At 41.4% G+C, this 11,361-nt stretch overlaps 1 protein-coding gene across 1 annotated transcript; it reads right to left on the reverse strand.

Annotated features, from left to right (window-relative positions):
- Positions 1 to 6,234: 6,234 nt before the first annotated feature.
- Positions 6,235 to 9,633, reverse strand: ido1 (indoleamine 2,3-dioxygenase 1). Its single transcript, XM_035641122.2, has 10 exons — positions 9,422 to 9,633; positions 8,800 to 8,895; positions 8,597 to 8,716; positions 8,371 to 8,489; positions 8,247 to 8,261; positions 8,054 to 8,153; positions 7,775 to 7,892; positions 7,643 to 7,694; positions 7,387 to 7,535; positions 6,235 to 7,297 (listed from the first exon to the last, which is right to left on the reverse strand). Exons 1-10 carry the CDS (start codon positions 9,512 to 9,514, stop codon positions 6,855 to 6,857), a joined length of 1,305 nt encoding a protein of 434 aa, XP_035497015.1. The 5' UTR covers positions 9,515 to 9,633; the 3' UTR covers positions 6,235 to 6,854.
- Between the last annotated feature and the right edge of the window lie 1,728 nt (positions 9,634 to 11,361).

The following is an 11,361-nucleotide window of genomic DNA, read 5'->3' on the forward strand; positions in this document are numbered from 1 at the left end:
TCGTGGTAGAACTGGGCAGCGTCTCATGTCAGTGGTCCCCCCAGGCTTGTGAGTTGCACCTCACCACTCCTCCCATCTGCCTGACCCCGTCTGTCTCCAGCTTGTCCCCCCGGTTGGATCGGCCCACCCTCTGCCTGCCTCAGCTCCGCAGTCGAACCAGTCCACACCTCGCCTGGGAGGAAGTGGAATGTTTTTACAGGGAAGTTTGGGATTAGACGACCATTGCATGATTTTCATTCCATCTCTCATTAGTTGCACTGCAAAGGAAGCACCACCCCCCCCCCCCCCCCCTTTTTATTTTTCTTACTTAAGTAAGCCATCACCAATTTGGATTAATGAGCTCTATCCCATGCAAACTAAACTCTGTCCACAAATTGCAGTACAGACTGTCCATGACCGAATGACATTGGGGTCGGAGAAGAAAGACTCTCTTCTCTTGCTGTCCAGTGACTGAGTAGCATAAAACAATTTTGCAGAGAAATACAGTTGTCGTTCATTAATCAGTGGAATCAGATCTGCCATCGTTTGTCCATTTCAGTCTGTGTAACCATGTTATTTTCTCGACAGGTTTGGCTTGTCACTGAATCCATGGCGAAGCTTCTGGTGCTGGATACGGAGGTGTGAACATCCCAGGGCAGATATCATCTCTCTGAGCTTACGTGTACCATCGAATACATACTTTGTAATCTATCTCCCTGAGCTCATTCATGGTCCCCTTATCATTCAATGTGTCCCTGTAGGCAGCACTGAATACATGTGAGTGTGTGACACGGAAAGATGGACATTTCTTTTCCATGCAGGAGATCCCCGGGGAACTTCCTGTATTTTTGTAACCAAGATGAGAAGCTGTTGATAACATGCGTGTGTGGGCGCCAGCGGGGAAGGTGACATTAGCGACAACTCAGAGGAAGAGGAAGTCAATCAGCAGAGTGAGAGGGAGCCGGACAATAGCATGACATGAGAGGAAAGCCAAATGGGGAAAGTGGGAGTAAACACACGTGAGGCATCTCTTTCTGTAGGTCAGAGGGAATGCGGGGCTGTGTCCGCTTGTGCATGCATGTTTGCTCATGTGGGCATGGCTGGTGGCTGTGTATTTAAGTGTATTTGCATGTGTGTGTGTGTGTGTGTGTGTGTGTGTGTGTGTGTGTGTGTGTATGTGTGGCTGTGTGCGTGCCCGTGTGGGAGAGTGCGTATGGAATTACACAATTGTCTGTTTCGCACCTGGCCAGGCCTGAAGTGAGTCAGCAGTGGGGAGAGGTGGAGCTGTGTTCGCTGTCACACTGCTCAAAGTTGTGTTAACCTTTAAGACCAAAGGCGGTGACGTGTATGGGCTTCTGCTATCTGATTGTCATGTATTCTTCTAGCAGCCATCAAAATCAAATTTTAGTGTGTGAATGAGGTCTCTTGGGAAACCATGCAGCAAGTCGCAAGTGAACTGTAAGGGCATCTTGGTCACTGAGACTTTCTCTACAAAGTGCTGCTCCAATAACACAAATTCAGGTTATTGTTATTTTTTACTGGAGACTTTAATTTGGACTGCAGTCGAACTTGAAGGACCCACAGCATACAGGTTTTGATCTGCTGCCGGTTGTCGTCTTTCACTATGAAAGTTGAATGAAATATATGTTAATCTTTTGTTCCAGGATATGAAGCCAAAAATCCCAAACATTTAATTAAGAATTCTTAATGTCTTTGTCAATTTTTTTTCCAAAAGTCATAGTGTAAAGACTACATAAGATAAGACTGACGTCTAAAAAATCTCAAGTTCTCAGCAGATAATATGCTAAAAAATCTACAATTTGTAGTGGCAATGTTTCGTTAACCTTATGGCATATTTCACATTTTCAAGTTCTATTACAAAAGTGCATTTATTTGAAATCTTTACCCGCTAACAGGTCAAATGGAGAAAGGTCCATACACTGGATGTCACTACAGTATGAATGTTTTTTTTTACTATTTCAACCCTGCAAAGTTATTGAACGCAGAAAAAGAATGCAGAGTCTCAGTCTCAGTAAGTCTTTTATTCAGACTATGAATTTCACATTAAAACACTTGCAACATGTGGCTCAAGCAATGACAGTTGATCAGCTGGTTGGTTCATCTTGGTCAAAACTAGAATATTTATTTCATGGAATTGATTTGAATGCCATTAAATTTTATCCAGAAATGTATGACCGCCTGACAATTTATCCTGATTTGCTTTTTTTTTGTAGGATCCCTCTTCCAATTGAGTCCTCAGCCTTTGGCTTTCCCTCTAGTGCCACCATGAGGTTTGTATTTGTGCTTGTGAGTGTCTTGACAACTGTTCAAATATGGTTTAGATATTGAATTTAAAGTCAGGATAAAATTGAGCTACTAAACAAGAGTTAAACATTTTTGTAAAGTTTTTTTTCAAATACATTTTTCATTCGGTGTAATCATCAGTAACTAACTTTTGATCAAAAGATAAAGCTAAAGCTAAAAACATTACCATCAACTCTGTATTTGTGTTTGGTGCCAATGCTAGCATGCCAAAAAGCCAAACTAAAATCACCAAGATGGTAAACATCACATCTGTTCAAAATTAGCATTAAGGTCAATGAGTAATATAAGTCTAATAATATAATATAAGGTCTAATAAGTAATAGGTGAGCAAATATGATTATTGAAAACTGCTCACAGGCGGCACTGCAGGGACGGAACAAACAATTCATCAGATGCAGATCTGAGAGAATCTCTGCGTGGTACAATGCAGCATGATCTAATGTATCCACACCATGGGAGCAAAATGTCAGAAGTTTTTCCCTGGAAAAATAAAGGCTGCAATGTGACGTGTGCTTTTCCCGTAAAATCAGTGACGTCACCTGGGTGGATCATCAACATTGGCCACAGTAATAATCCTACACCTGAAAAAGCAGCTTCTCAAGCCGGCGGTGAACATGACAGCCTGTTTTCTTCTTTTTGATGTGGGCATGCCGTTTCTGTCGACTCAGCTAGGAGGAAGTGATAAAGCTGTTGCAAGATGACTACATCAAAAAGAGTTTAACCTGCTGTCACAGCCAGCACAGTGATGGACAAAGGGGAGCTAAACGTTTCAAAAAAAATTGTTAGAAAGGGGGTGGGTGAAAGATGAGCTTGATGCAATGCACATTTGCTTGTACTTAGAGAGTCTTGTATGGAAACCTTCTAAATTGAGTTACCGTCGAAAGGATGATTCACACCAGGAGGTGATCGTAGGATTGAAGTCAAACAGCTCACATCGACAAAGACTGCAATGTCAGGCAAACAAAATTGTATCAAGAACACACCGCCAAGACTAAATCCAACGGCCAACTAGATCGTACGTTGTGCACCTGCGTGAGAGGAAATAACTCTCCTTACCAGCAGGGGACGGTAGTTTGTCTATGTCAAACGGAAACGTTTCTCTGTAATTTCGTATAGAGGCGACCTCTGTTGGATCATGTTGATCCTCCACGTATTCATTCCAAACAGCGATGTCGACCCAGATGGACAGATGAAGATGCGAGCCACCTCTTTAGTCTTGAGGTTTGTACCGTCTTGATTCTCCTTGTTTGCTTTCTTTCGTACTTCAGTTTCTCATCCCCTGCTCTGATTCGCTAAATCTAAACATCCAATCAGAGTGGTCTCTTTCATCAACTGACTCCGACGCCGATTTCACATGTTCAATCGGCAAAAAAGCAGCTTATCGACAAGTATTGACTGCTGACAATTTCAACAATGTAATAAAAACACGCAGCCAAGACTTGCACTATCGGCACTCATTGACGTTCAGACAAGTTCAGACAGCCGACCCTTGATTTGGTGTGTAGCACCCTTCAGAAGAGTTGGGGTCGAACCAGGGTCGAACTGTCACATCTTACTCAGACCACATACATTGATGTCCTACGGGGGATCTGGGGGATTATTTCCACCTTTAAACTGAAGGAGTTGCATGAATATTTGGTCTAAATGACTTTTTATGGTCTCAAACACATGTAGCCTATTTATAGAAAGAGAAACAAGAGGACTTACAGAAGCATATCAGTCTATGATATCTAAAGGCAACTTTTAAACATAATGGTGAAAAAAATTGCAATGACAGCCTATTAGGATACATTGACGTCAGATTTAACACAATCTAACTGAGGGTGTGTCCAAACTGATCAGTTAGTGGATTATGAAGCCGTATATGCCCTCTCTGGGTGTGTAGATGTAGATGTTTCACAAAGATAGTGAGGTCGAGATGAGTAGAATGTGGGAACCCGCCCAGAGTCACCTACTGTATTGCACATACAGCCCATAATTCCCAGCTACACCCGTCAAGTCCATGCCAAAGACAATCAATCCCTATTCGCTGCCATTGAAACTGCTCATTCACAGGGTGAGAAAAGGTCCCTGGCTCTGCTTGGCTTGAGGTAAGTAGAAGCATCATAAATTCAGTTTTGAAATAACAGAATTCAGGATATCCCGTGGTTAACCACCAAGGCACAGACATCCGATTGTCTAACCAAAAGGAGAACCCACGCCTGTAACGCTGTCGGCACTGATAGATGGAATATCGATGTTTGAGTGGATTTTATGAAAACAAGAGGGGCTCCAGATGCCCTTTGCCGTGAGGGAAATCACTTATTTAACTTGCCAATTTGATTCTTAATAGCATTTGTTTTGGCAAGTTCATACTCAAACAATACAGAACATTTGTCGTGGATTCCTTTTGAATATCTAACCACAACAGTGCAGTATGTCGATTAAAGCCAAAACCTTACACGTTTGTATTTTGTAATACTTCTCAAAACACTGTACAACACAAACGTTTTGTTCAGCGCGGGAGAGTCCAAACATATGTTTCTGTCATGACCTGCACTGCAACCAGCCACTGTTGTGATTCGAGGCGAAACTTAAAAAGCCTCGACTACACAATGAAGACATCCTTAGAGATGGTCTTTGTTTACCGCCGTGTTGTCAGGGAGTCCTCCACAGTCAGGCTATAAGAAAGGGGATTATTTGCTTTGGCTGTGGAAGAAGGCTCTAATCAGATCACTGACATGTGATCATGTTTGTTCTTCACGCCACCCAACTCCCTCCCTCCGAGTGCAGTTTCTGTTCACCTTTCACCTCCTCACCTTGGGTCTTCCTGTCTCTTTGTATGGACAGTTTCTCAGGTTGTGAAACACGTCTGAGTGAACGGTTTGATTCAATGACTGATGCTCGGTTATGTATTAGCTGTTCATCAATCAGAATATGATGGCTTTAAAATTTCCGTCGTTGTACACACTCCAAATCACCTTTGACAAATGTCTGACGCACTTGGCAGACACAATCTTGACATGCTGCATATGTAATTGTTTTTTTTTTTCTCTCACTTGCTCCTCCATTGTCTTTCCTGGTGCCCGGCATGTGAAAAAAAGAGAACAAGATAAAGTAGATCGCTCAGGTTGGGGGGAATAGTCAGGTCTAATTGCCACATCGTCTGCCTTATCTGATCTTGCAAGGCTGTTATTGTAATGAAACACCAGAGGAGATGAGCAAAGAAAGGTGAAGATTACACAGAGTGAGTCATTCATGGTACAATCCCTCCCTTCATTTTTCTGGGTTTTCCACACTCCCAATCCCAGAAAGTACAGTGGGGCATGTGAGGGCTGGATCTGGGCTGGAGGAGGGGGCTCAAGAGAGCTGAGGTAACCACTCTGATAAGTGATGCATCTCTGCACTGCATTGTGCATTGTGCCTTGACATGACAAGCCAATTGTGAAGCAGCGCCGAAGAGTTCAGAAGCAACAAAGGATGATTATTTTCTGGAAATGTCAGGTTCCAACCTGTCGATACTCTACTGTGAGAAAGATTAAAGCGTGTGAGGATTTCAACACATTCTCAAATGACAATAATTAATGATGAATTCATTATTTCATCCGATCAGTTTTGGTCAAGCCACTGATTTGGGTTAGCCGTGGCTTTGGTGCACTCAGGTATTGACCAGTTTTATACAGCAGCTTAGTTTAAAGATCTGAATTATAACGCTTCCTTTTGGTGCCCTGCCATGGGTTCAGTCAGTATTTTATTGCGTGCAACCAGGCTGTTATGTTTTCACTCAGGTCTGTTTGTTATTTTATTTGATTATTTGTCTGCAAGATTATGCCAAAAGAAGAACCCATTCAATTTGATACAGACCCATTAAAAGAGATGATCCAGGATTATTTATTGAGTCAATTTCCTAAATATATTTCTGACATTATCTCAGGAAATAATACTTGGATCTTAATGTAGAAAAAATCAGACATGATTATGGAGTAAACATCTTTATATGAGTTTGTACAATTTTGTGCAGACAATACTTCCTCGTACCTTTTATACAAGAGTAAGACAGACGGGTAGGATTGTATTCGCTCTATTGAGTTCCATTCTTTTCATCTGATCATTTTTTGAGAGCTGGAAACGTTTCAGTTATTATATTGACTTTTAAAGTAATACCAGTAAACCTTTGTGTACGATTAAAGATAAACGATTTTCAATATTTTCAAGTTGGGAAGACCAACCTTCTTTGAACGATTGAACTGAACACCTCAATCACTTTCTCCAAAAGAAAGAGGGTTAAGTAATAACTGAAGTTATCCAAAGATACTTCTGGGTCTGGAATAGATTTTGGATGCATTTTTGTTCCAGATTAAAGAAGAATTTGGTAAATTAAGTGATTTTAATGGATTTAGTGATTGAATGTAATGGAAAGTAACAATAATTGAATTATGGCTTGGACTGAATAATGGTATGTCTACAGACACAACAAAGCTCCATAACAGACAAGCAACAGAGGTCTTTCACTCTCAATCTGCCAAAAGGCGTCCTTTAATGACATGAAATAGAAAGTATTACTGCCTGTTTTAAGTGATGTCGTCGACGCTTTGCTGTGTATCGTCAGTGAGGACAGTTAACGGCAGATTCATTTCTTTGCTTGTCTCGGGCAGAAGGGCGTCTTTGGTTTGGTCCCTCACATCTTTTAGGAAGGTCATGATACCAGAGCCTCCGGTGCCCCTCTCCTCCAGTGCTGTGGGCGCTCTGCTGATCATCTCCCCCTCCAAGTCCAGGCCCTGCTTACGGAGTTGTCGGGCACGGGCAGCAGGTACCGTGATGAAGCGGCTGACGACATTGATGTGGTAGCTGCGCAAAGACAAGATTCTTGTGACGCAGAGATGAAAAGCCTGGTTTAGTCGCTCGCTGGCCTGCTGCTGGACAAAACCTCTCAGGGAGGGTTGCAAAGAGATGTCCTGGATCAGCTGCTTGTGGGCAGGTGGCATGTAGTTCCTCATGCTGGTTAGAAAGGCACCTGTAAAAGACAGTACCAGTAAGTGAGTCCCTTTTATTCCCCTTTACAACTGATGCAGTAATTCAAAGGATTAAAAAAAGCTATCGTACCGCTTTTTTCTCCATGTTTGACTCCCAGAAGTTCATCGAAGCAGTGGAGCAAACTGCTCTGTGCAGCACTTCCTCCAGAATACTCCATCGCCTCTGTCTGGACCCCTTCATACACCAACCCCTTTGGCATACTGGGGTTGTCCTTCCACCTGTGCACGTGTACATGGACACAAACATGCAAGTTTTTTAAAAAACATGTTCCACTGTACAAATGAATGATTAATGAAAACAATTTTTTGAAAAAAAGAGTCTGTACCCAGAAAGGTAGATCCTCATAATTCCATAGAAGACTGGAGGCTCAACGTACACTACAGGAAAATCACATGAATCAAAAATCCTTTCTGACAGGATAAATATTAATTAATTAAATTACATTTCAAGTGACTACCTTGCATCAACTTGAATATGTCTGTCATGTCTTGTAAAGACTGGCTGATGTCCTCCAGGGCTCTGGCCACAGCCGCAGTGTCACCACACTTGACACCATTGATCACATTGGGGATGTTCTGCAATACATGTCCAGAGTGAGATTTCCTTGATTTCAGTCATTTGCTTTAATGTGATTTTCATAGTTTTTCAGTCAACACTCAAACACCATTAATCCTCAAACTGCCCTTTCATAAGTACACATCGTATGAATTGGCTTATTTTTTCAATGCGTCTTCACCCTCAGCGCAGGAGCTGCTGCCAGCTCCACCAGCAGAGTGACCATGAAGAAGCCTCGGACACTGTCTCCACCTGGGAGCCTGACCAGCAGCTCCAGGTTCCTGTGTGACGTAAATAAATCAATACATTTTGCATACGCCAGAATATTCAACACAATGTGCAGAGGAACCAAATTAAAGTGAAATTGTACTCACTCCATGTCAAAAGGCCTGGAACAGGAAATACAAATATGTACATGAAAAATAAAACAGAGCATATTTATAACTTACACCAATGTGGGACGTTATAAAACCACTTGCAGATGACAATTGCCCTCACCCCTCAGGGTCCTTCTTCCTCCAGTTAGCCAATACTCCATCAGAATGGGTGAGAATTGGAGGAACTCCTAAGCGCTGCGACACTTCCCAGAATGGAACAGCCAGGTTACATGGAAGAATCTTATTGGAAGATTATTCAAAATGGATAATTATTCAAATTATTCAAAAAAAAATACATGTTGTCATGGCATTAAAAAAAGGAAAAAAGTAATTATGGCAAAATGAACCTCAACCGTGCCATTCTCTCCCTCTTGCCAAACATAGCCCATGGTCATCGCGCTGAGGGCCAGGTGGGCCAGCCTTAACTCCCGGTGTTTCTGTAGAATGTTGGTGCTCAGCAGGGGCATCTGCACAGAAGAGATGACCAACTCTGAATCACAGCACCACAAACGCATTGAACTGCCCTTGTCAGTTTATTGTTCCTACTTACCCTATTAATATGGGAGCGAAGCTCATGAGAGTGCACGAGCTCTGGGACTCGCAGAGCAATATCCATCCATGGCTGGTAGTAAGGTGGGAGCTCTGTCTTTGAGTGTGAAGTTGCGTGTTGAGTGTAGATCGTGAGGAAATGTTCATCAGCGCGGCAAAAGGAAATGAAACACAACAGATCACAAATGAGAACTTGCGAGTGACAATCAGTGATGATTTTAATTGGAATTTTAAGGCTTGTGAGCCTTTTACATGAACATTGACCTTAGATTTGGAAAAGGGGCTTAAACAAAATCTGAATATAGTTCAATACACAAATCAAGCATGAACAAAGATAACAGTTAACTTATCTCTGTAAGCTGATCTGAATCAATACTGTCAGCCAGAGTTCACAGTTTTATAACCACTGACATTCATGGCTTTTCTTTTGCATGTATTACTCCATTGAGCAGCATATTTGTGTCTGTGCCTAGAGTGTATAAGAATTAGCAACATAGGATTCTTTAAATGCAAGTCCTGTTTCTGAGCTTCCTGGCAGTCAGCTAGCTCATTTTGACTGTCTGTGCAAATTGAAAAAAACAACAACCTAACAACAGCAACAAAATAACACATCTACCACCTACCAGGGGTTCAGGGAGAATGAAGCCGAGCTCCTCTGACACATGGTAGGAGTCCAGAGAGAAAGGAGCTGTGGAGAGTGTTTCAGCAGCAGCCATGGAGAAAGTAACAGGAACCCCCAGACAGCAATAAATCTTCTGACTCTCTGAATGGTTCAAGAGACCCTCACCCCACTGGACTCTGGCACAGAGTTCACTTTACAGCTGGCGTCCTCTGCGGTCATTGCTTACGCAACATTTATCTCTCAATTCTGCTGTTGCACTGTTCCAAGTTAAGTGTGGGAAATCAGTAGCAAAGCCTCCATTTGTGAATAATTAAGTAAAATGCTCCAACTGTTGTAATTTCAGTACTTTTACAAGCATCCAAGCTGAGTAAATGGTTTACCACACTCTCTATATATAGTGCATTTGCCCAGCACCTGCTGAATTACACTGCTGCGCATGAGATTTTTACTTTTGTCATTAATTCCAAAGATCAATATATGGCTATTGTGCTAGATGAGATGCTTCGCGTGTTGTGCAAGGGAAATTCTGCTCTGTTATTTCACTGCCTTTTCAATTTATTTTATTGGACAAGTGTTAAAAGATAAGGAATGTGTAATAATGCTGAATTTTATAGATGCAGAATCAATCAGTTTTCAATTGCTCCTGGGAAACTCTGCAGTGACCCCCCACCCCCCGCTACATTAAAGCAAGAATGTGTACAGAGCAGTTTAATGAGAAATGGCTGAATGATCAAACATTTTAAAAACAAATTCAAAGAACAAGAGTATAAGAGAAAATACTTGTGTCCTCTTCGCTGTCCCCATACAGACACGTTCATGTATTTTTATTATATAGTTTTACTTGCTTGTACCTTGATTAGTTGATTGACTACCTCAAAGTTAATAGAAGTCTCTACATACAACAAAACTGTTATAAAACCATATGTTATTATATCATTTTCTATTTTGTGTTTTAATAAAATGCATTTCCATATCTCCATATATCCATATATTTCGTTTTGAAGGAAACTTTTCCACCTTTTTTTCTCTGTACATTACTGCTAATTGCTTCAAATTAAAGTTGGGATTAAGGAAATGTTGACTGTCAGCCTCATCTGGTGGAGCAGACTGAATACTGCAGGAGTTCAATAAAACATTGTATAATACAGATGTCACTCTCCTGGTTCAGTACGATTCAGTCTTCTAGAGCAACATCATTTCACCTTGTGAGGTAAAATAGGAGCTTTAATATGCTTTGTCCATCCAGATAACTCAAAGAAATGCAATAGGATATATAAATCTGTTTAAGCATCACAAAATGGTATGGAGAGTAAAAGAGCCAGGCATGAGAATGAAAAAAATGAGAACGGGGAAGACTGCATTTTGACAATAAAGTTGAAATATCAAGAATAAAATCAACTCCTCTGGTCCATCAAATCCAGTTAGAGGAGTGACCGTCAACTAACAAGCTGCCAGTGTTCCATCTTTCCAAGCTTGTATGTTTTCTCCCTCTGAACAGACACAATCTCCTAAAAGACCAGATAGTGACTGTGTTTATGTGCTAAAAGAGAAGTTCCCTTGTCACTAAAACTGATTGTGGAGGACAATCTCACCAATTCATCATCATCAAATTTATTCTCGACAATTTGTCTATGATTTCCATATGAAAAAAAAATCTTTCTCCATTTTCCCCTCTTTGTAATTGCGATACTAAATTGAGGCCTTGCTTTTACAACTGCATTGCAGCTTTGGACTTGATGCATTCTAAAATGTGCAAGCGTAAATGTCAACGTTTTACAGTATTTTGACAGTAAATAACCCTTGGTAGACCTTCCACCGCCTGTGCACTATGGCTGTCAGTGGTACGTACAGTTATTTGTTTATCTGAGTCATTCGACTGCCTATAACTAAAATCACTTGGGTAAAAGAGCAACTCAAAAAGGGGGCATTAATATCATTCCC

Source organism: Scophthalmus maximus, chromosome 19 (assembly GCF_022379125.1).
Source record: "Scophthalmus maximus strain ysfricsl-2021 chromosome 19, ASM2237912v1, whole genome shotgun sequence".
NCBI lineage: Eukaryota > Metazoa > Chordata > Actinopteri > Pleuronectiformes > Scophthalmidae > Scophthalmus > Scophthalmus maximus.

Bases quoted from the DNA above. Each gene is read 5' to 3' on its own strand.
- ido1 (XM_035641122.2), bottom strand. From the start codon at position 9,514: ATGGCTGCTGCTGAAACACTCTCCACAGCTCCTTTCTCTCTGGACTCC. The intron at 8,896-9,421 runs GTAGGTGGTAGA...TCACACTCAAAG, and splicing joins TCATTCTCCCTGAACCCCTG to ACAGAGCTCCCACCTTACTA. The intron at 7,536-7,642 runs GTACAGACTCTT...ACACGTGCACAG, and splicing joins ATGAGGATCTACCTTTCTGG to GTGGAAGGACAACCCCAGTA.